The 26,223-nt window shown below is 40.6% G+C and overlaps 1 protein-coding gene across 6 annotated transcripts in view; it reads left to right on the plus strand.

Moving 5' to 3' along the window:
* The window catches only part of msi2b (musashi RNA-binding protein 2b), a 265,986-nt gene that overhangs the window by 208,721 nt on the left and 31,042 nt on the right, over positions 1–26,223 (plus strand). For all 6 annotated transcript variants that reach the window (XM_022193324.2, XM_022193323.2, XM_022193326.2 and 3 more), the window contains exons 9-10: positions 1,688–1,802; positions 9,395–9,469. In XM_022193324.2, coding sequence (XP_022049016.1) covers positions 1,688–1,802; positions 9,395–9,469 — 190 coding nt within the window. The remainder of the gene's footprint in view (positions 1–1,687; positions 1,803–9,394; positions 9,470–26,223) is intronic.

Below are 26,223 nucleotides of genomic sequence, written 5' to 3' on the forward strand. Positions count from 1 at the left end.
ATGAAAATCCCAGCAGTGTGCTGAGATTTCTAACACACCCATTTGTCCCACCCGGCTCCTACTTCCACGCCGGGGGTCATTCTCTGACGATAAGAGTGCCTGTGCTCTCTTCAGCACAATGTCAAACCATACCAGGCAAGCAAGGAGGGCAGAGTAGCTGTGACAGCTACAAAGTGGCTGAGGGAACTGTGTACTTTAGTTGGTCTGCTTCAAATAAAAGGGCTGCTAACAGCAACAAATCACAGCTCTGCAACGCAGCAACTTTCCCTACTGTGATAGAAACCTTTTTCATTAGTGTACCCGTTTTATATGTCTTGCTCACTGTTGGACATATTGTACAGAGCTTGTTACGCTGTTCATTCAGCACAGCAACTTGGTATAGATGTGACGTTTTCTTTAGGTTAGCAACTTGTTATAGCATGTTGTGTCCACCACTGTGCATGTATGAATGTGTGTATGAGTTTGTGTGTGAATAGTAATGTGCACCACTGGCCTGTCAGACTTGCAAGCCTATTTGTATGTATGCCAGGCTATACCTTGGTTGAGGTGTACACAGCACTGGCGCAGTTGCCTGTCTTGTGCAGCAGGCCAGGATGACATGTGAATCGCAGCAGCCGAGAAAGCCCTGCTTAAGTGGAGGCAGTAGGGAGAAGCAGGCAAGAGCCAGGAGGCAAACAGACAAACAGATGGACAGGCTGATGCCAAGCAGGCAGTGGAGCAAATAGATTGTGCAGCATGGTGAACAGACTCAGCCTACCAAAGAACAACCAACAGACACAAGACCATGCCACCCTTGTCAGCCGCTCGTGCTTCTCTATAATTCATAGAGATAGGATAGATACGTGGTAAATAGGACTCTCATCTTCTCCCTTCTCCTCATCTGCCCCTGTCACATCCCTCATTTGATATGTGTTATGTAGGTGGAGAAGATGTCAGTCTTGCAAGATGGGAAATGAACAAACCGGTATGTGTGAGAACTGGAGTGAGAGAAATAAATGCAGGAAAGAGATGAGTGCTGCAGGTGGAATTGGACTGTGGGACACTGGGGACGTCAGCCCAGCAACAATACACAAAATACACAATACACAAAAAAGAGAAGCTTACTCAGTTTCAAAACACACACATTTATGTTGTGATCAGCTTCAGGTTTTAAACAGCCTTAGCCAAGCTTCAGTTACAGGAATTTTGATTTGTCAAATGAAGTTACTGCTTTGGAGATTATTATTTGTTCAGATAAAAACACAAAAAGCCTTTCACAAAGACACTGGACATTGTGCCACACTGTGGGGCTTTTTCTAATGGCACTGCAGAACAGAGCTTCTGCTACCTTGATGTCTCGGAAACTCTTGGAAAGTATTTAGCTTGTATTTCCCCGAGGCTTTGAGCACATGCTCACTGGAGCAATAACCTTTGCTTTAATGCAGGAGGAGCATGATTGTAAGTTTTCCTTGGAGACTTTCCTCTAAAATGTGAGGTGCTCAGATTGACTCAGTCTTGTTTTTCCTCTATGGAAAACATCTAGCACTGTGCAAGTCAAATAGAAAACCACCTTAAAGAGCTGAGACAGCCCTGTCAGATCTGTCTGGTTGTGTACCTGCACAGTCTAATGGTTCGTCTCTGTGTGTGTGCGTGTTTGTGTGTGTTTGTTTGTGCATACGTGTGTGTATTTGTTTGTCTGTCTACATAGGTAGAATGTAAGAAGGCCCAGCCCAAGGAGGTGATGTTCCCACCAGGTACACGAGGGCGAGCCAGGGGCCTGCCCTACACCATGGATGCCTTCATGCTGGGGATGGGCATGCTGAGTGAGTCATACACACATCCACTCTCTTTATAACATGCAAATGCTACTACCCAAACAAGTGAGCCATATAAATAAAAACATGTCCATCAAGCATCAGCTAATACATTTAATTTATCTTTCAAGTGACACCTTTTTTTATTTTTTGTTTTTACCACATTGTGGATATGCAGACGAAGCGTCAGACATGCACACCATTCAGTCATCAATTCCTACCTGCTAAAAAAATCAACTTATGCAAACCCTTGTCTAGATAGCCCCATTAGGTGGGCGCTGCCCCTAATTAGGCCGCTTCAAGGTGTGCCACCAGTGGCCACTGTGGTCTATTTCTGGTTGAGTCTGGTACAGGCAGCCCCTGGGCATATAGGAGCAGACCAGCACATTAGCAGGCTAAATGAAGAGGAAAATTGGTGTAATGTCATATTAAGGATTCATCACTGTGCCCCCCTTAATGCGTAATGAAGGGGACACACATGTCAGAGAGAGATCTCATCTACAGGGACCTCAGCTGCTGGCCCACCCCTCTTCATTACCATCTAGCCCATGCCTGTGGCCCTTTTTATTTAACACTATTGCACTCTCCCCCTCCCTAGTCACCCTCTGTCTGTCTGTCTGCCTCTATCTATCTATCTATCTATCTATCTATCTATCTATCTATCTATCTATCTATCTATCTATCTATCTATCTATCTATCTATCTATCTATCTATCTATCTATCTATCTATCTATCTATCTATCTATCTATCTATCTATCCATATTTGTCCATCTGTCTGTCAATCCCTTCCATTTTCTATGCATATAATTTGATTGTCAGGCAAAACCAAATGGATTTGCCATCGCATAAAAGATTTATTTTTTCCTTTGAAAGCAAATGAGACATGTTGCTGATTGTAAGAGACTCATTTTGCCCTGCAAGTAGCCCCCCCCACCTTCCCTGTTGTCGCAGGTGCAGGCAGAGTCGCAGTCGTGCATTTTTTATCGCTAGCGAATAATCTAATGTTTTAAGCAGTTGTGAAAGTTCCTAGCTGTTTGCTTGTTTTGCATTTCCTTCAAAAAAATTACCAATTATTGAGCTGTGACGCTGTTTTTACCAAGGGAATTAAGGGGCAGCCAGCTAATTATATACACTGTGTAGCTGTCTGTATGTCCATACACGCTGTCTGTCTATCCATTTATCCGTACGCAGTTGCTTAAACTGTCAGGGTTATTGCAGGCTTGACCTTTGCATGAGAGTGATTATATAGTTGTTTGTGGTTAAAGTGTTGATAAGTCTGGCCAAGCGCTTCTGTCAACTCCATCTACGTCGTTCCCAGTTTCATCTCATCTGTTAAAATTATTTAACAAGCACAGTGAACTTTTCAGAACTTATTACAGACTAATGTGTCTGCAGAGAGGAGAGCACTCTTCCCCTCCATTGGGAGACGGCAGGCAAAAAGGCAGTGATGTGCTCATGTGAGAATATTAACAGCCAACTTGTTTGGAGACACTCTTATCTAAATGAAATTGGAACAAGGACAGCGAAACATTCCTTTATATAATTTGCATTTGGAAAAAGGGACCCTAGGCTCATTATTTAAGAAAGTGTAAGCTCCTTTTGTGCCAAATCTCATTAAAGCCATCCCTAGCTCCTTTGTTTACTGCCTCTAATCGAGGCATTTATCTTTATTGTGTTGTGCCGATGTATGTTTGCTGAAATTAATACACATTTGAGCCTGGGCGAGGTATGGGTGTACCAGATGGATAATTGATTTTAAAGTGAATCAGAACTGTTGAGCCATAAAATAGGTACATTAGCATGCATATTAATAAGGCAAATAAGAGCACTAAGAGGCCGCCACCAGGCCAGACACAATGGCAGGCTTCATTTAGTGAAATGGTAGGAGAGACAGTGAGTTATCTCCCGCTTTCTCTCGCTTTCTTCTTTCCTCCCACTGCCTTGTTTGAAAATATTTGTCAGTCCGCGCTCACAAAGAGTTTCATGAGATAGCAGATTAACTAAGCATGTATCTCGAAACCGCTGTCTCTTGACTTTAATGCGTTCTCCTTCATGCATACATCTGGCTGCAAATTCTTCATTTCGTAACGTTAAAACCGGTTGCAATGCAGCACATCGAACAAAGAAAGTGTTTTTGCCTTTTTCAGTACATGTTGAACTAAGGAAGAATGAGGAGCTATGGTATCTAAGCCAACAATTTCTTTTGGAATTTATTCTGTTTGACAGTAAGACAGTATCAAACACATAATATCCAACATTTTGCAGTCTGTGATAGCTTTTCATTGTATCATATCACAGTTCTTTTCAGACCAGACAAACAATGAGGGGTTTTTGTGAAAGCTATCCATCTGTAGCTTCCTGGTGATGACTTCTCATCAGCAGCTGATGAGGATTGTTATTTTTTTTTTGTCTGGCGTAGCCTCTGTCCTACTTCATCCATACCAGGTTAAGGTTCCCTGCACCGCCTCTCAGAGTTGCATTTCTTTTTGTCTGCGAGAGAGGGGAGAGGGTCTGGGAGAGGCATTTTCCCATTGGGTCAGGAATAAATTGAACTTTTTCATGGACAGCAAACACTGATTAGATATTTATGACCAAGGTCAACCTTTCTGATTCCAGCTGGCACAGGCTCTGAGGCATACAGAACAGAGCATCTACACACATCCTGACTCTCAGACGCACACGCATCGCCCACATGCACTCACACAGATACGAATTCGCATGCATGCAAAATCTGCTTTCACGCCTTTATGCTGCAGACACATGCAGACAAGCGCACATATGCCATCTCTGGACAAACTCTACAAAATGCTTCCTCTATATTTTCTTCAGAACTGCAGTGCTTTGTAGTATATGCATTGTTATTTTTACTATGAGAGAGGTAATGTGAGAAATATCTCACTTATCTTACTCAGTTGCATGTACAGTAAGCTCAGTTAGCCAGCACTGCTTAAAGGAATTTGCAGCTGCAAAATTATTATCTAGACATTCAAACGGTAATGTGTCTGCACCCACTTTATCAGAGTAGTACACAGCTAACGAGAACTGAGGACACAGAAGCCTGAAAGAGGTTTCCAAGGTCAGTTTCTGAGGTGTAGCTTACACACAATGAAGAAAGAGTTATCAAGGCTGGCTCCCGTGATTCATTCCTAGCCTAAAGGACTTCATCTTACTAGGTAATTTAGTCCAGACTTATGGTTGAAGGTGATAATAGCTTGAGGAAAACAGATAAAGACTTAGACATATACCATAATTAGAGGGTTAATTATGTTTATATTACCTTTGATGGTGCTCAAATTCTCACTGACTCACATGCAGGCTCACACGCTCACCCTCCCACTCCTCTCAGATTTCTTATTTTGTCTGTATCCCGCTTCTTTGCTGCCTGCTCCCTCACACCCCGTTTCTCAATATGTTGCCCACAGCTGCTTCTGTCTGAAAACTGTCCAGCTAATTAACTGGTGGGTCTGTGGTAGTAATAAGAATCATGACAGCAGATGAACAATGCATCTGCTACTCTTAAATTTTTCTAATGACACTGGGTCCACTTTGGGCCTCATTGCGACTCTCCATCCACCCAGGGATGCTACACCTTCTAAAAAGGTCTCTACACCTCATGGAGAAGTTGACTTTGGTATGCACATGACACTTTGAAAATAACATTTGACAAGTTTTATAATTCAGTAGAAAACATTTGGGTAATCAAATATTATTCGCAAATGCAATTTTGGTATCACATAATCAAGTGAACATAACTGACTGCGATATTGTCATTTTAAATGCATTCATTGAAAAATTCTGCATACAGAAACCTTCGTTAAAAAAAAAAGCCCATGTAGATAAAAAAATATTTGGTTTTACCTTGGATAAATCTGAGATTACAATGACTCATGTCTCACTTTGCAGTTTTTGGTCACACATTCGACTGAGTTGCTGCACTGCAATAACTGAATGGGGAGACGAGAGGCTTCTCTGTGCACAGCTGCTGAGCTAACAAAAGAAAAACCACAGATGTCATCTGTATATTGTCACATTCTGTCACATTGTGTATTGACTTATAAGTTAATATTTACTGTGTTCTCATGAACACTGTTCTGCTCATCCGACAGAGACCATAAAGCACATTGACGGGTTATAACAAAACTATGGAAGGGTGGTGCACAACACGGGGTCCTGTTTGGGCGTCATTGGGACTCTCCATCCAGCCAGGGACTCCACAACTTCTAAACAAGTCTGTACACCTCACAGAACAGTTGACTTTGATATACAGATGACACTTTGAAAATAAGAGTTGGGAAGTTTTATAATTCAGTAAAAATGGGTAATCAAAAATATCAATCACAAATGCAGTTTTGGCATCACACAACTGAATGAACCTGACTGACGCATTTTACATGCATTCATAGAAAAATTCTGCATATAGAAACTTTCGTAAAAAAATAACCCTTGTAGATAAAAATATTTGGTTTTTACCTTGGGTAAATCTGACATTAGAATGATTTATGTCTCACTTTCCAAGAAATTTTTGATGACACACTCAATTGAGTTACTGCACTGCAGTAACTGAATGGGGAGACTAGAGGCTTCTCTGTGCACAGCTGTGTAGCTAGCATCTCCTGTCGCCTGCAAGTGAGGCATTAAGGGATCATTGGTAAACTACAATGTCTATTAATACACAGATGTTTAGCAAATGAGACATATTGTTTTTATATACTGACAGTCAATAGAAACTTTGAGGTACCAAATACACACCAAGCAATACTCAGTGAGTATCTGCACAATTTGAGAATGGGTTTTGAAGGCCTATATAAAGGCCCAAAAAAGGCCACCATTGTTCGTCCAGTGAACAGCATCATGCCGCATCTATCACATGAACAACGTCTCCGGGCACTGGGTATGGTGGAGGCCGGTTTGAGCTACAGTGATGTAGCCAGGCCTTGTCCAAAGCATGCGCCGACGGATTGCTGCCTGCATCGAAGCAAATGGAGGCCATACTCGGTATTGACTGTTGTGACTTTGTGTTTGGCAGGTGCCATTTTCTTTTGTGAAATTCTTTATTTTGAAATTATTCTTGAAACTTTAGATTTTTGTTTCTGTATGCCAATATGCTAAACAAATGATTCATATGAAGAAAATCCAGTTTCGGGCTTCAAAATAAAAATTATGTTGAAAAATATGGTCTCAAAGTTTTTAATGACTGTCAGTGTATTTTGTCTCCAGGATACATACTGGTTTTAGGTTAAGAGGAACTTTATTTCAAGTCTTATTTCTGACCTAAAGATTTTTATATTAGCAGTAATGTAGCACAACATGTAATTTAAAGCAGTACTTTGTTCATTTAAATGTGAAGGTGCAATAAACACATTTTATCTCTTAAAACACTGAATTTTTTTTTGATAAATAGCCATGGTCTTAATATTGATTAAAATAATCATGAGAATCATTTTGACCAGAATCATACCTCCCTGCTCAGTTGAAAAGCAGTTCAGACCAGCTAATCCCTAGTTGTTTGTTTTGTTTTGTTTTGTTTTGTTTTGTAGTATTGTGTCTCCCATCAATATCTTAATATCACTGAACTTTAAATGAAAACGGAACACAGTGTACAAAGATTGTCATTTTTCAGTAGCTAGGGCTCTACAGAAATACTATAAAACAACAGAATTTTGCCATCTGAAAAATTACAATAGTTTTCCATAATTAAAATGTTTCTCACCTTATTTTCACATCAGTGAATTTTTTATGTGTGAAAACAATGCACTTAGTTTTTAACATGGTCGAATAATGTTATAGCACAGAAATCTGGCGTAGTATTGCAGTCAAAGGCCTTTTAGTTGGGTTTTATTGTACATATACATGTAATGTTACACAAAAATCTTGAATGGAAAAATAATTGTGACAATCAGTCTCAATAGTAATCATGGTTATCGTTGTGGCCGTCACTGTGCAGCCCTACTCAGCTGTATGAAAAGCAAGTGTGACCTAACCAATCATCAGTTTGTAGTTCTGCTTTATTGCAGATGATATTAACAGAACATGTGGTATCTCCCATCAAAATGTTAATATCTGTGGGCATAAAAGTTATTGATGTAGAAATTTTCATTCAGGAAATGTGTCCCATAAAATTGCCAATATTAGGTCATTTATTTTGTACATGTTTGGATGTTTTTAATTGCCTGCATCAGTAATGTCAATAAGTAAATCAATATGAAAATAATTTTTTAGCAAACTGGCAGAGGAGTAGTAAAAACAATCACTCAGAGTGTGGTAGTATGTATTTGTGCAAAGTGACTGTGAGCATAAATAAGCATACTTATAATTTCCACAAGGTGTTGGTTACTTTTGTAACACATGAGATGACTGTTGTTGATAAATTAGAATTAGACTTGAATTACTGGTTAAACCCTGTTTCTGCCAGGAAGCAATAAACAAACACCACACTGGAAGGCAAATGTGCGGCTATCACTTACTTGCCTGCGGCAGCTTTTTGACAAGCTGCTACATATCGAGCCATATTAGCACATGAACGTTTCTGCTATGAAGAAGATGCACAGAACATAAATAGATACCGTCATTTCAAGCAGCCTACTATAAAGTGTTATTACAGTGAGCTATAAAAATGCCTGAGAACTTATGGTTAAGTAGAGTGAAAATGAATTAGACACAGAGGAACAGTGACGTTATTGTAGGAGCTTATCCATGCTTTGGTTTCCCACCATTTACCAATTTTGGCAGCAGCTTTCAATACTCCAACTTAATAAAGACCTAAACAAAGATTCATAATGATGAAAATGCTTTAAAAAAAAAAGAGTAATAATAGATTGATTAACTGCTCTGAGGCTTCTGTTAATGGATCAGTTAAAATAAACAAGTTATTGATTCCTGCAGCTTGTTTAATTTAAAGTGTAAAATATTAGCAGCTTTGTAATAGCTGTATTTTAAATCTCCAGGTTCGTCTTTCATGAAAGAAAATTCATTTACAATCTTGGCTCTTTTTTATGTGCCCATTATTCATGTAGGTTATCAAAGCATTTTGCTCGCTAAATGAATCACTGACATATCATGATCTGGCAGCAGCTCTGTCCTGCAGGATAAGCAACATGATCAAGATTAGAGCTTAATGTAATTGTGGCAGTTGACCATTGATTGAGGGTGTTGTTTGTTGTCAAAGTGTGCACGCAATGTTTTTCACTTGGCAATCAACATTATGAGCTATAAATACACCTCTTTATGAGGCTGGAAGCATAAAAATAAATCGCTTCTCGCTTCTTGCAGTTTTGTAAACAAGGCCAGCAACTCCGACTTTTTATTTGAAACGTATTATTCCAAAATGTGATACTTGCTCAGGCTTGTGCTTAATGTGGATGTTATTGTTCTTTTATTTTTGAAGGGTATTAAGTGTCATGAGAGCTTGACAAAATGAGAACACTTTGGGAAGAGTCTGAAGGCTATCCTTCAGGATTTGTTTCCCTCTCTAAGTGGATACATAAGTAGCTATATCCTAATGTCTCTTTCGGGCTATGTTGGTGTCACATCTTGTATTTTTATGTGTTCTTTGTACTTCTCTTCTCATCCCTTTTCTCTCTTTCTCTCTCTTTATCAAAGGTTACCCTAATATTGTGGCAACATACGGCCGCGGATACACTGGATTCGCACCCAGCTACAGCTACCAGTTCCCTGGTGAGTTAAAGGCTTTCTTGAAATATCAGTGTTGCCGCTGATTTCTGTATTGCCCTCTCCAAGCAGCACAATCAGACACAAACACACACGCTCGCCTCCTCATACACAGATGATCATCAATATACGCGTCAGTCCCCAAATAATCTGCAGGGTTATAAGTAAGCGACGTGTCTGGCTTTCTGAACGAGGTTTTGAAAGCTGACATATAGTGAAGTAAATTGCTTACTCCTTTTTATCCCATACTTGAACACTACCATGACCAAATGTCTAAAATGGGAGAAGTTCCTCGTCTTCACTGGCCCAATGTATGCAAATTCATCTGTGGAGAAGCGGAAAAATAAGCAGCGCTTTGTGTAGGCAGATTTTAAAATGTGGTTCTTATAATGGAAAATGAATGAAGTCATTTTCTGCATTAAAAGTGTTGACTCAGAGTGCTGGGCACTTTAATGGGAGTCCAAATGGGAGGCGTGCAGTCTGGAGGTGAGCAGCTGTACCTGTCTGCTGCTGCAGGGCCTGTGGCTCTGCGGCGCCTCACTTAAACAGGCGTCCTGTCAATTTCATGCTTTATTTAGGGACTTTACACATACTTTGTTTGCCATGCCAGACATCATTCCTTCCACTGATAAGACGGAATAGGAAATATCTGACAGAGGCTCAGATCTCTGTAATATCTTTGTGAAATAGATTCAGGAATGGTAAGACAGGAGGTCCAGCTGTGACCACCTACAGATCAGACATATGCAAGTTTTATACTTCACCAGAGTTTTATTTGACAGAAGAAAAGGAATAAGACCTGCTCGTCTGTGAGGATGAACATGAGAAGCATACAGATGTGGTCGGTCTTTTCATTCATTAAAAATGACTCCATTTAGAAATATGATTTGATAACTAATTGATGTAAATGTGAATCAGACCAACAATCAAAGGAATTGTTTATGTGTGCGGCACACATCTTAGATGAGATTTTGAATTTGCCCAAAGGAGTATTTATCAGTCCTTCATAATCTGTGAAGGCGTCGTAACGTTTATGAATTGGATCTGCAGAAGGAGAGCGAAGGGAACGAAAGGGAAAGGAACCATAAGTGTTTATTCAGCATAGGTAACTCTGGTTAAACATGGATTTTTAAAATGTTTGCTATTTACGACAAATTAAGGGATATCACCTTCCCCGAGGCAGAATGTATGATCCTGTCCATGTTTAACTCAATTTAAAGAGTTTGATAAAGCTGTATGATTAAAACAGCCTCCTCTGGGCTCGCTCAACTCTTGACAGGTAATTGGAAATTTTAATGTATGAATCAAACTCCTTGTCCAAATTAAATAACCTCAGGCCAAATATTGACTAGTGTCCTTCCTTACTAAGATGTGGAAAGCATCCTCAATTTAAGATCAAAGGCTTTTTTTCTCACTGTACACAGCTTCGATGAAACGCGCCTATAAATAAATGGAGCTGGGACCAAGCAGGCTAGATCCAAAAGGCATAAATTGCAGGCAGCATATCAAGGCTTTTTTTTTACAGCCGGCAAACCTCGGGGGTCCACTGTTAAACAGAAAAAAAAATGGTTAGGCAATTGTTCAGTTGTCAAGATAAAACACTGATAAAACATTGATCAGTGATGAAACACTGAATTAAGTACAAAAACTCAGCAAGACATGCACAGAAAAAGAGAAATCAAAACTGACATCTCTGCAGCTGAAGTGGAGTTCAAGTGTACAAAACCGAACCTAAAACAGAGGTGAAACACCCAACCTGAGTAATGGATGGGTACACGCAGCGTTCAGTGCAGCAAGTTGGATTCGAAGCCGACACCAACTCAGCAGCTGTTTAACAGCATATGACACTCCCAATTAATTCCAACATTGATCACAGTGCATTTGATATCGATCACGTGTTTGTGTCTGTTTGTCAGCCGTGAGTTGCTTACAAAATGTTCCATCACAGCACAGACATCATCACTGTTTAATGCACTTAGGGGGCTTTGCATATTACTGATACAGTATAAATTAGGGATGTAAATCAGATCAAACCCTATTTGTCCAAAAGTTGTCCATGCAAGCAAGCATACATCAGAGGGAGAACACAGACATGGTATTTATTAGCATTTTTAAGTAGTGGTTATTGTAAAATTATTTGTGGCAGTACTCACATGTAGCTGAGTCACTGAAAAACACAACACTGTCAACAGATGCTTCTCTGACTCTGCTATGTGTTGCTATGTGTACTAGGTGAGTAATATTAAAAATACCTAATGTATATCTCATAAAATGACAAACATAAACGATGCCCTGTAAACTGTCGATCACATTCGATGTTGTAGATAAATCATCTGCCCTTGTGTTGGTCATGTTGAGGGACTCAGATGCAAGACACAACCACAGAGGCAGCATGACAGATACATGACACATCTGCAGACCACAAAGAGCGATAATAGAGCTGCTGGCAGAAATAATGTGCCTGTAAAAGAGAAGAAGGCTGCAGATTTTGCAGCATCAAAAATGCAAAAAGGCATTAGCGAATGCTTCACGAGGCAGAAAATACACCCAGCCTGCGCACAATCCAGTTTGATAAGAAACGCTGAATGGAAACTAAGTTCTTTTTGGTTACAAAGAAAGAGCTACCGGCTACCTCTGTTTTATCAAATATGTGAAGGTTTTAAAAAAAAAAGGCTGCAAGTTTAATATCATCATGCCCTGCAAGATTTACATTCCTTGAAAAATATGAAATCAATCATTAAAATCTGCTTTTTCTGTTGGTACATACAGGTCAGACTTGTTTTTTCGAAGAGCCTAGAACAAATCTTTGCACGTTTTCAGCATATGTTTACCCTTTGTTTAGTTTCACAGAATCTATTTCTACTGATAAAGGAAAGTGTTTGATTAAGACGCCTTCTCTGATTTTTGCTCAGTTTTAAAATTCTAAGCTGTATTTCTTATGCACTGCTGTAATTACACACTGTTTGCCTCGTAGCAGCATAATTTCAGCATTGTGCTTGAAGTTCACATCGAATTCAAACTTAATTTCAGAGACAATGCTGTGTGCCGCATGTGTAGTGACAATCAAGATGACTGCAATGTTTATCATTACCTCAGAATTACAAGTGGTAAAGAGGTGCAACAAATTAGCGACATCCTGAGAACAACACGTCTTTTTGTGTTTTTCTATTCATCAGAGGTTTTATTTATGGCAGTGGATACAATTACTTGATTTTTTATTATGTTTAAGTAATCAATTCTCTTCTTTGTTGGTAGGGCTAGTCTGATGATGACTTTTAACAGCCATATCTGTGTGATCTGTGAAAACCACCGGAGTTGTCAGCTTATATGTTATCATTTATTAAAATGTTAATCATCTATTCATTATCAGTTTACTCAGTTTCAGTGAAATAAAATGCTCAGATATTTTCAGGTTAAAGCTGACCAATGCTTTCAGTAATGTGATGTGTGTGTGTATGTTGCATAATTAGAATTTAAGACGGAGAGTTCAGGTCCCTATGAGGAATGCGGTTCCAATGTTAAGATGCTCCTCTGTCAATATATGGATTGTAGACTTTTCTGATATGGTGGGGAAGAATTCCATAGGTTACACTTGCAGACATTTGATACAAGCCAATGGAAAAAGACTCCTGTGTTTACTGTCATATTATAAATAAGCTGTCACTTTCGTATTTCCCTGTGAGAGGAAAATGCAGTACAAATTCTGCCAGCTGCAATGGATTTAAATTTACCAGCAACAAGCAAAGTGCTTAATAGTGTTTTATTTTTTATAGTGATATGAGTCGTGACAGTTCTCATGGTGACAAAAAATATCACACTTTCTCAAATTGCGCTGATGCACAAACAGGATTTTGATGGCGAGCCGTAGTGTTGTCAGTGCCAAATAGGACTGTAATGTATGCATGCGGATATGGCATTGTGAGATGTCAGTGTTCACATCTTGCTGTTTCTGTGTGAATGTAAATACCCCCGCTGTTTAAAATGGAGATCTCTGGACTTGTGCTGAGGTTGTTACTAGCTTAACCCTAAACTGCTCGCTTAACTCTTAGTTTGTAGCTGAATGTCCATTTTAATTTCCATTCCCTGAAGTGGCCTCAGTGGGATTTCTGCTTTGCTTTCATCAAGAATCCTTAATACACACACAGGACATGCTTCCAGAAAAAATGCCAAATGCTGGTGCTGTTTTGAGCTTTGATAACCCCCGATTTTAGAGTCTTTCTTACGGTATTTGCAACATTGCTGGTTTCATCAGTCTGTTAAAGTGACAGCATTCTTTCTTTCAAACAAAGGTTGCTTTTACATTAATGTTCCTCATGACTTCATTCAGACATCCCCACAGCAGTGTTGGAGACAGCCCTTGTACCATTTTTGCCATAAATGTGAGACTGGATAGTACATCAAGGTTACCAATATACAAAAGAATTAATCTAAACTAATAGCAAGCTTATTAACATAGAGGACAGCAATGGTCAGGATCTACTGGCAAATGACTTTAGCAGGTGAGCTGTCACACACAGAGTCACAGTTTATAAGTTACAGTTAGATTGTTTGTTAGACAGCAGCAGTCCTGAGATCTTGAGCTCCATCACAGCTGTAGGGATGTTATGTTGCTGTAAAAGTCACCACCATTTTTCCTCATTTTTCTTTTTCTTCTCCATCTCACAGCAAGCTATTTGCAGAAAGTTGTCAGTTTTATTTACCCCCGATCTGATCCTAAGTGTTTCATATTTAGTGTCTGCTATCACCAGGTCCTAATCTGATACCATTTTTAAGATAGCACACAATTCAAGTACATTAAAGTTATTAAAACCAGTGTAGTGTATATGCTTGACAACTGAGTAATTCTGCAGTGCATTTCAATAACAGTGCTTTTCTGCGCACACAAGCTCCAAAGGATGGCAAAAACTTGCAATCTCTGCATGCATGTCAGAACATGTATTGTAGCTTAGCTGTAGTACCTAGTTGCGCCACTAGAGTGTTTTGTTAGCAACAGGCACTGTGATAAAGATATCTGTGTCATTTAATGTCCTCCACCCAGAGCTGATATATTAGAAATGGTTTCTCCTCACATAGCTGATGCTCCCCCATACTGGCATGTATGTGACATCAAATCTAAACAAAGGATTTGGCTTTGAAAAGATCTGATTAAAGGCATTGCTAACCAGACACAACATTCACTCACAGGCTGATATTTAAGCACAATGACTGTCTAAAATTTGTGTTTTAGTATATCCAGACATCTCACTATGCATGTTATAATGGGGAAATTTTAAGAGTTTTTCATCCACCTGCAGTGTATTAAATCTCAGAAAGCAGATACAGGGATTACCTGAAAAATATGTTGTTTGGGCGAACTTAAATAACTGCTGAATTGTTACTATCATCACCTGAACACAATAATAAATATGCTGTTATAAGGAGATGACAACATTGGCAGGTACTTCTATAACACTTTCAGAGAGCTTTAGAGTAATGCCAGGGTGGTAAATATCTGTGAATGTAGAAATCAGTATCACTTAGCGTGAGTCAAGGTTGGTAGTTGACGTGTCAGTCATGCAGCTTCGGTTCATTTTCAGCTTTTGAACCACACACAGCCGCATGTGTACCTATAGCTGAAGGATTATTGTGCATCCCACCGACTCTTACTGTAATATGACAATAATAAATTTAACCTGACTGAATTGTATTTTCCTATCAAAAAAATAGGCACATACTACCTCACTGCCTTACTAAACAAATAAATGTCTTTTTGTGTGATATTCATTTTCGAAATATTGAATAGAAAACTGTGTTCTCAGTGAGTTCCTCAGAACTGCAGCTGCTTCTGAAAGACGTCCACATTTTATCCCAGAGAAAACTTGAAAGTAGCGTTCACTGTAAACAATGTTGTACACTGCTCTGCTCATCCTGGATGGCAGCTGGGCCAAGAATCAAAGTATAAAAATCAAGCACACACGAGCCAAACAGAGCTTGACTTGATGTTCAGACTTCAGAGCTAACATTTATCAGACTACAAAAAGCAAACTAAAAATGAATTGAATTAAAACGAGATACAAAAAGGATTTCACTTTGAGTCTATCAGACTTTAAAGAGTGCACCATTCCCTAGATAGTGCAGTTAAAAATGGTTGGACAGTACTGATTTTCAGATAGCTTCAAAAGGAGAAAATTCTAAAGTCTGGTTGAAATTAAGATCCTTGCCCCACGGTGTGAGCGTAGCAGTGAGAAATATATGCACCCCGTTATTAGAGAGACAGAAAGAAGCTGCCTTCATTTTACTTTCCATTTAGCTCCATATATTGTGCCATCATGGCTATTTTTATATAGAAGTTACAAAATACACTCAGGAGACACCAATGCTACATTTTCGTTACGTTTCTTGTAATAGAGTGTTTTTTCTTTCTATTTAAGATTCAAAAAGCAGCTGTGACTCTGGCTAAAAACAAAGAAAGCAGGAGCTGACAAGGCATAAGGGATATTACTGTACATTATTCTCGTTTTTATGCAACCGTCTAATTAGCATCACCAAGCTGATAAATGTGCTATTGTATTATTCAACTTGCAGCGCCCTGGGGAACCATCCCAAGATGTGCCGCATTTTAACCAGGTGTCTAGTTTGGAGGACCTCACGTGATTAAGGGATTTGAAGTCACATTCACATAAATGCCCTGTTTGATCACCGCCTTACAGTACATGGAAGTGTTGTTTACGTGTCTTAGATTACCCTCCACTAAGACAGGATATGGTGAAAGATCCTTGTGTTTACTGTGCATAATAAAAATGCAAATGCTAGAAAGAAGATGGTTTTAGCAATAAGTGCAAGTTAAGCGTACGCACTGTAGTTTATGTACAATATCGTTTCTGCCAGCAGTGGCAGCAAATATAGATGAAGAAATATGAAGAGGTTTAGGAATTGTAGTGCACTCTATTGTGCATACAGTGTACGCATGAATAGGAAGCTTGTCTGAGGGGGAAAAATGTAATTAAAAAAAGAAAATGTAGTATGTATATGTGCATTATGCAAGTGAATAAGCTGTAGAAGTGAACATGAAAAGCTGGGATACACCCCTCATACATTCATATTGTGCTGTCTATTGTTAACCAGTCTTGTATCAGTTCTTTTCATTACACGCACTTGAATGCACAGTTGAACGCACACACATACACAGAAATGCTGTATTCATATGAAGACTGAGATTCAGGAGCGATGTCTGAAGGGAAAAGGCGGAGGTGGAGGGACTTAACCAGGAGCTTCTCTCCACTCTCCCGTCTTCCTGTGCGACTCGCAGCCTCCACAGCCGTGCCCTCAGAGCCTCCCATGGCATAAATGACCATTATGGCTCCATTAGGGCTGCTACTAGGAGGTCATTATGCTACACTGAAAAAACAGGGATGAAGATGTTAGTGGGGTCCCATCAGGGGAGAGACAGACTGAGTGAGTGAAAGACATAACACTCAGTCATCCAGCTATTTCAGATGTCATGACAGACAAACAGCGATTCAGGTCCAGTGAGTCAGCTTCTTAAGTAGGAAAAGAATGGAGGAAAAGGATAATTAAGGAGGGGAGAGGGCAGGGGTAAGTGCACCAAGGGTGCAATGTGGACAGATGGGTGGGTAATTTTGAGTTACCTTAACGCTAAAGAGATGAACTACCCTTGCTTCTTCCAAGAAAATACTGGATTTTGTGTCTCTTTTACACAACACACTACAATAACCAGTGTTTGCCTATGTGTGTGGTGTTTTTTATTTGATTGTTGTAGTTGGTGGATGTGTTTTCCATCTGTTTTTTCTTGTTCTGTTGCCATATCCTTTTCTTGTCACACGTGTCAGCTTTGTCAGACCTCATTCCCCAGCAGACATGACGTGTGGGGATAGCACTGTGGGGTAGCCTCCATCCCCCTGTATCTCCATCTCCACCAACCAACCATGCCTGAGACAGAACAGCACACTCCATCATACCTAACTGACAGAAAATGGCATTTCAGAGGCCTTAAATCAGCGTGGAGTAGATTTCTCTTTCTGTGGGGAAGTAAACAGGACTCAGCCCAGCAGGTGGTTCTGGATTCCTCAGCTATGCTTGCTGCTGAATATGAGAAACTTGCAGGGTGGCCTGGTCGACTACGAGACTGTCCCATGCATGGAAGGAAAAGTGTTTGGCAACCATGCTCGCCCACGTTGAGCTGTCTGAACCCCCGCTCACTAAAGGGATAGAACATGCATGTACGTTTATGTTTTATTCAAAAGCACCCGCAATCAGTTCTTGAAAGGAAAAAAGAAACAAGGTCTGTATCTCGCCAAAGAGGCAGTACCATTGCTGTATACAACTGTATATACCAGTGAAAAGAAAGCTGCTGACCTTTTGATCTTCCTTTTTTGTAGGGGAAGAATACAAAGGTATAAGGAGCTGCTGCCCTCCCAGTGGGTGGCACAAAGGGAAAGAGAACTGCTGACCTGTACAATTGGTATGATAGCAGGCTACTCCTGAGGGATGAATACCCCATAAACTGGGGCAGAGAGAACCAAGCAAATGATAAATGCACCAGAGGTCATACTAGGGCATTGGCCTGAAACATCAGCTAGCCTCCCAGGGTTTAGCAACTGTCTGCTGCTGCGGCTGGAAATGTGTTGAGTTGGACGATGTGAAGCTTTGAAACATAGCTGATAGCCTAATACAGAGTAGGTAGGGTGGCTGTTTGGTGATGTGTTCTGTGTATGCTGCAAATCAATGAGGTCTCGGTGGAAAATGGGCTGATTTGGTAGGCTTTTGGTCTGTGCTTTTGTCTCATCCAAATGAGACTTTTATGCAAAATACAAAATATTTTAAAATTCCATGCAAGAGAAGATCTTGATAGAGAAAGTCAGGCACCTCGCATTCTTGATCAATCAAACTGTTATTTGTGTAGCACCTTTTGTGCAGTTTTGTGCAATTTGAAGTGCTTTTACAGGTTATTGACAATAAGTGGAACAGCAAAACAATCTCAGACTAAAACACACAAGGAAAAGCACACTGGGAAAAATGAATAGCTGAACCGAATATCCCAGTAATTAAAAGTGTGGAAGATGCCTTTCAAACTTTCTTTCCAGCAAAGCTCTCCTCTTGTTGGCTGTAGTTAATTATTTTCTGTTTGGAAAAAATGTAGCTTGGGACACCGTGCACAGTCATTATCAGCAGATCTAAAGTCCGTTAAGTGTTCAGACATCTTATATTTCCCATTTCAGTGCACGTCTTGGCTACAGTTCTGGAGCAAGTGGAAAGAATCACTGGCCTGAGGCTGATGTGGAGCTTACTTGTGTCATGGGTGCATGCAACATTGTCCTCCATAAGACAGATCCTACTGTTTTGTGTTTTTACTGCACTCATGAGACACTGGCACACACAGCAACGCTATCAGTAGAACAGGTTCCTATTGAGTTACGCAGCAGATTGTTCCTCAGATCTTGTGACCATTTCTCTACAAGCTGGGTGAGCTGTGACCCCAGCAAGTGGTCCCACAGGCCAGAGTGAGTGCTACAGGGCTGGAAGCAGATGGCCCTCCTGATGCCACACTGACTCACAGATTGGCTTTAATTGCCAAGGCTGATCATTAGCCCAATGGGTCTGCGGAGGCCGGGGCACTCTATGAGTCGCAGGCCTTAAAATAGGGCCTGACGATGTCTGCCGTGATCTCATACACTTGAACGACCATGCACAACGCATCTCGCTCTCACTCACTTGGACACTCAGACACACACAGGCATAAAACTGACACAATCAAAGATTCTTCAGGGCTGCATGCAGGCAAAAGGAGGTGGAGGGACTACCAGGGGCCTCTCTCTTCTTTCCTGTCTGCCTCTCTGACTCACTGTCACCACAGCACTGCTGACTGCACAAGCACACACACACACACACACACACACACACACACACCATCACACACACACACCATCACACACACACACCATCACACACCATCACACATGCTGACTCTCCGAGCTCCGCAGGCCATGACTCCATTCCCAGTGACAGCAGTGAGTGTGCTGCTGTGACGTCAGTGGACAGCACTGTATGTCACGCCCTGTCTACTTCTGTGTGTGCAGCCATAAAGTCCGACTGCTCCCGGATCAGTTTGTTCCCCAATAACCACTCTCTTGGTTTATGTACACGTGTTTTGCTGTCAGAGGTGGACACCGGCAGATGGATTCAACAGGTGTAGCAGCACTTCAGCATGTCCCTCATATGGCATTTTACAGGAGAGCCACTATTTTTGTTTGTTTTTGTTGTGTGGTATGGTTTTACTTTTCGGTGTAGACAGAGTGCACACTGATGCAGACAGATCACAGGTCACATGCACCTGCACGTGCGTCTCCTGAGGTGTGTGAGCACCTGTCTCTGCAAAAACAGCTACCCTTACACAGGCAGCACTGAAAGGTTGGCTATTTCCTCAAAATGGAAGAGAAGGCTCACCTCATTTGCCCAGGTCTTAACTCACCATAGGACAGCAGACATGTCCTCTCACACTGAAGCAGGCAAACAGTCTGCCATGGAGACCCACAGTCTAGGTTCCTGTGGTGGGGAAGATGAGCTGCTGTAAGAGGCAGAGTGGCAACGCTAAAGCTCATTATGTCTGGGCTGTTGAGCTGCAGGTCTAGAAATGAAACTTGAGCTGTCCTGCCTCGTACATGGCTGCCACCTTTGGGCACTGCTGGAGACCAGCAGCCGAACAGAAATAGGAGCACAGACATGGAAGTAGGCAGAGGAGTACAATATGTGTGTCTGTGAGACCATGCTCTGTGTCTACTGCCTGTTGTTTTGATGCCACCCACTGTCTGAGAGCTCCAAGCCCAGTGAGGTGGGTACTTGCTAGACATCTACCCAGCTGCCCCTCTCCTTTCCCTCTGTCCTTCCATCCCTCCCCTCCTGCTGACAGTGCTAATAGCTCTCCAGTTGCTCGACTCTAGTCTTTGCCTCGTGGATGGATAGATGCATACATACATATACATGCATACATACATATACATGCATACATACATATGTATAATCGTAGCATGCAGCCCGCTGCATATCTCAGCTCTGTGTGGAAAAATTGTTTGCAGCTTCAGTGATCAAGTGGAAGCCAATGTTGCAGTGCTATTTTTGGGTCATGCCACATTTTACCCTACATGCCCCTCGTATCTGGAGCAGTGCTTAGATTGTGTAACTACAGTGCATGGAGCTGGCTAAAATATAATGAAATCTCTAAGTGCTTGCCTTGCTTATCTACAAAGCTGCCTCCTTTTTGTAGCTGTAACGTAACATTAGTACGTTGTATTTTCACTGTAAATGAGTCATCCCTGCCAATCAAGTTAGCCCCAGAGTGTTTTTTGGAAAGCACACAGATCAGTGCACATCCACCAACACATATTTAACTTGAATGGTAAAATGAGACTTAATGCACTCACTTTCATTTGAAAAGACCTGAAATTACCCCCCTTCATCATTCGTCTGTCCCGTCCGCTACCACCCCCAGAACTGGGAGATGGGCATTAAAATGCATAAAAAATTAAGGCTGTTTACTTGGACACTAATGAGAGGAGGCTTAAGTAGTCTAGTTTAATTAGTATGATTGGCTCCATGGGGACCACACGGGCAGGGCCATAACAACTGATTCACTCAGAGCTCACAGGACCTTTTCATACTCTCTGAGTGTCAGAAGGGATGTCAGAGGAGATTGGACTGCAGAGACATGTTGCCTTTACTGATCCCAGGTTGGAAAGGAGCACTGCAGTTAAATGCACTGAAGCAGACCATTACATAAGCACCACTGCAAGGTCAGACATCTGTGTCCTCCCTGTCTGTCTCTCTCTATTTAAGTCACCATCATAAACTGCCTTGGTATTAAGGTTGTGAACCGAGGCCCTGTCCCATTCACAAATCAGCGTCACAATTTCCACAACCAAATGGATTTAAATGTTTCCGCCTTATCTGTTCTGGCAGATTCCTCTTGTCTTTTTTGAAATGCATTTTTTCGGCTCCTTATTGTTTCGCTCTCCATTCCTCTATCTTTAACTGCTGCATGTGTGTGTGAGTGGCTCTGAGTGTTACATGGAGGCTTGTGTGGAAGCAGAATGTGTTTATATCAGTTCTGCAGCACAGGAGCAGTTTCCTTTATACTGAAGTGCATGCGAAGCAGTACAAAGAAGAGGTCGAAAGTGCGGCTACACTTCAATAAAGAGCCTAGTTTGTCCTCTTTGATGCTATGCTGCCACGCACTTCAGCTGCAAAGAAACAGTGCTCTTGTCACTGAGAATTAAAGTAAGACACTGAGTTTTTTCTGAGCTCACAGCACCACAGTCCCTCGGACACAGTGCACAGCTGCAGGAGAAGCTTTTATTTCTTTGAATTAATGATAGATTCAGAAGTGCTAGAGATGTGCAAAACTAATATACACATGCAGTATATGCACTGCTAAGGCAATCCGCAATTCATTATGTCAGTTTTGACGGACAACGTAGTGAATATGGAGTCTGCTCTTCAACTGAAGGGCTTATGGTTGAGCCTCCTTGTTAGCATGAATCCTCCCTGCTGAAGTGTCCTTAAGCAAATCACTTAGTCCCTACTAGCTCTGGCCAGGCTAGTCTGTAGTTCAGCCACACCTCACCTCTGACCTTCTTGTGAAGAGGAGTGCTATTTCCCCATAGGAGTCACGCTGTATGTTTGCCATCTGGTAGCTTGAGATGATAAACTGCTCTCCTGAGCCCACACAAGCATTATATTCATGGGCTATAAATTCAGAATACACAGTGTCTGAATCCTTTCTGCTTCCCATGGCTAAGATGATGTGATTTCATGTGTCAAACTAATTTTAGTACACAGTTAGGACTTGTCAGGGGACAGAGCAGTCCTGCTACATACAGAATGGTGGATTTATGTTCTTTGTGCTCCCAAAAGGTTACCCAGTTGAAATTTTACCAAATATATCTCCTTCCAGGCTTCATCATTCCGTTCAAAGGTAGAGGGTATGTGTGCAATTACTAGCATAAAGCCAGGCTTTGCTGAACTGTGGGCTAGCTCCACTTCTGTTATTGACTTTTTCTCTTCCCAATCAGAAGCCACAAGGTCTTAATGGCAAAGGATCAGTGTGCCAAATAGTTTCATTACATACAGAACATGTTGCCCTTGCTTTAAAGAAAGAGCTTTGGCACACGGAGAATCAAGAAAACACTCCCACACTGACCCCCACATGCAGTGAAGTCATGTATGACCATATCATTGAGCAATGGATAGTTGATGCTCCGCAGAGGTTGGGGGTCTTGGTGCTATACTGTGTAGGAAGGCCAACAGTAGCAGCACATGTGCACCTCATTTTTTCAAGGCTTTCAACTTGGCCGACTCATGTTATGATGACATGGAGTTAAGGTCATATGGTCAGCTGTTGTAGAAAATGATGAATGTAGTTGGCTAATTGATATAAACAGCTGTTAAGCTCGCTGACAAGTCAGAACATTTTCCAGAGGCAGTTGGTGAAGATGCTGGGATGTCAAATTTAGGGGCTGCATAATGTATCGTAGGAGCATTGCAACTTGCACATGCGCAATCATCAAATCGCAGCAAGTGGGATGTAAAGTAAAGCAAATCACCCTTACTCAAAGAAACTCAAACACATCATGCTGCAACTTTTTTTGCTGGTTGAGGCAAAAAGAAAAGTTGCACCGTTCTCATTTTCCATGACTAATCTACAAGAGACGTCTCTCTGATAGAACATAATTTACTCTGATTTAAGAGTTCTTGGATACACTTTTTTTTTTTTCAACATTATTTCCAAGACATGAAGTTTGTTGACGTGCAGGCTCCGCGTGTGCTGCCACTAGATGAGACATCAAAACTAATTTATCTGACTATTTAAATCAGCACCACAAAGCTCTGTATGAGTGCAAAGCCAGCTGTGAATGCCATCCCAAGGAAAAACTGTTTTGGATGAGAAAAGTTCCACACGTCATTTTTTTTTCCAGCTTTTTTAACTCTCTAAACGTCAAGCAGTTTCTGGATGTTTTTGCTTCTGTCACATTTTTACTCACTGTAGGCTCATTTTTCATTGCATTACGAAGACTTGAACTGCTATGGAAACAGCACAGCCTCGGCTAGAAGTAGAGACAGCTCAAAAATGTCTTTTGTGCACTATGATAAAGTTATAATGCCATAAATCATAAGAAAGAAGAAGTTTAAATGGATTTTAATTGAATATTTGTTTTATAAATTTAAAAAAAACTGATGGTGCCCCTATGTGTTATCAATGCTGAAAATAATGACAGCTCTACATATTATAGATATTTTACAACTTAGATGTTTAATGTGTTTCTATGCTTGTCTTACCTTGGCTCTGTGTAAACACAGCCTGCATTTCATCCCAGTTCAGCCAGAAATGTTTGTCATAAGAGTGTTGATCACAACTCAGTCTGTTTATTGCAAAGAACTCTTTTTTGGCTAATTTTAAAACAAGACATGTTGAATAAAATGATTTTGATGAAATATCACAATTTTAAGCTCAGATTTGGTCACATTTCCCGATGGAACAGCACATGACAGATGGTGTTAAGTACCATTCGAAAACTAAAAATCTAATGATTCCTTCTGTTTTTACAGTTTCTGGCTCTGATAAATGGTGCCATTTGGGCTTTATTTTGTTTGTTTGTTTGTTTGTTTGTTTGTTTGTTTGTTTGTTTAAATAGCGTGCCTCTCAAAAACACCAGTGATTCAGAGGTTTGGAGGGTTGAATAATTTTTTTATGCAGATTCACTCCCCTACAAAGTGACCCTAATCAATCTAGATGATTCATTCTTTCCAAATAGATAAATATTCAAGCCATCTGGTAAAAATTCCTGTATTTGTTTGCATCGCAATACATATTTCAAAAAACATTGTCAGATTTTTTCAATATCGTGCAGCAGTGATGAGACATGCAGCAATACAGGCTAATACAACAAAGGAAAACATTATTAGTATGGACGGATTTATGCAGCATCTTCTTGTAAGTGTTCATTTACCTCTTTAATTGTTTCAATCTCATCGTCATCTCCACTCAAGCCATTTTGTTTCAAACATATCTCTTGCCATCCTGTTCTCTGTTCGACCTTTGTGGCGCGTGCACGGAATCCAAACACTGCAAGAAAGCAGACACGCACACTGCGAGATTAATTTGAATGATTGACAAGCAACCCAGCTCTGTTAATCAAGTTATGCTTACTCTGATTAGGACCTTAATGTGAGTAAGATAACCTGGTTAAGGTGTTTACATGAGAGTTGCAATAATATGCGTATTGCATTAGTCTGGTTATAATTGAATTATTGGTGTGCATGTAAATGCTCTTTCTCTTTCTCTGGCTCATTTCCAGACACCACAGCCTCAGTATTTTATGTGAGAGGAAATCTCTGTGTGTACTGTAGGTCTCCGCTGATCAGAGGAGAGGTGAGACATGAGCATGTGTGCAGCAGTTCATATGAAAGCCACCTGGCTCTCTCCAGCTCTGTGATTTATGCCTTTGATAACAACAACCCAGAGATGCTTTCAGCAACAACAAAGTAGCACTGAAGGATGACAACAATGGGACACTTGTCAGTCTGGAGATGAAAAGATGTCTTGCTAGGTGGCTGTCTCTTTTGTAACTTTGATAAATATTTTCTTTCTTTTGTTTTGTTTATTTGTCTCCATGTGTTTCTGTTTATCTTATCAAAGGTTATTGATGAAGCAAAATGTGAAGTGGAGTCAGTTTTCCATCTCTGACAGAATGCCTCCCTCATCCTGTGAGGAGACAGCAGCGTGCTTCACTGCCTCCGCTATGAACAGACTTATTTCCGCTGGCTTGTCCTTCTTAATGTCAGACAGTGACGGGAAAAAACATGCACGTCTTGTATGATATCTTATATTTCGCCTGCAGTGTTTGCATTGAATGTGCTCAGTCCTTTCTATGCTTCATCGTTGCAATTTTGAAAAATATCACATCAGTTAAACAGGTTAAAAAAAATAAAAGCATTAATTGATAAAAAGATATTTATAGTCTGACAAATTATATACATCGAGGTTATTGCAGTTTTACCAGCATTTACCAGCGCCTAATCTGTTAGATACTACTCCATACATGCAGAAAATGAAATAATTTCTCAATATATGATGCATTATTGCAATTTAAACTAGCACAATGCCATTTGCTGTGCTACTGTACAACATTTAAATACAATTTAGGCAAACTAATTAATAATTTAACGCTTTGAGAGGGAACATTTTTCAGAATAAATACCATTTACAGCTATTTTAGCTATCTAGCCATTTTTTCAAGTTATTCCTCCACTTTTATTTAATCCTGTGGTTCATGAGAATCAAGCTTTATTGGAATATTTTATACTAATAATTCAAAACAGAATTCCATGAAAATGAATTGGACACCACTGCCGCGGCTTTACGTCTCCCTCTATTTCTCATTATCTTTGTCCTTTCCTCTCTTTGTCTTCCTTTTCTACTGATGTGTCTGCTGTTCTTCTCTGTTCATCTGTCTCACTCATCACTGCTCTTTGCTGTTCATCCGTCTCACTCCTTCTATCTGCCCCCAAAATCGACTGTAGCTGCAGGCTGAAAGGCTTATTCACCAGCCTCTCTCCCAAACCAAGCTACTGTGTTAAGCAGCTTAGCACCAAAAGTCGGCTAGCCAGCAAGCTAACCCCGGATAACTGCTCTCCAATACTAAATTTAAAGAGCATTTTGGGACTGTCCTTCTTTGCTATCGTTTCTTTGCGAGTTTTCTGTTGACTCA

The sequence above is a fragment of the Acanthochromis polyacanthus genome, chromosome 17, assembly GCF_021347895.1.
Source record: "Acanthochromis polyacanthus isolate Apoly-LR-REF ecotype Palm Island chromosome 17, KAUST_Apoly_ChrSc, whole genome shotgun sequence".
NCBI classification, from domain to species: Eukaryota; Metazoa; Chordata; class Actinopteri; family Pomacentridae; genus Acanthochromis; species Acanthochromis polyacanthus.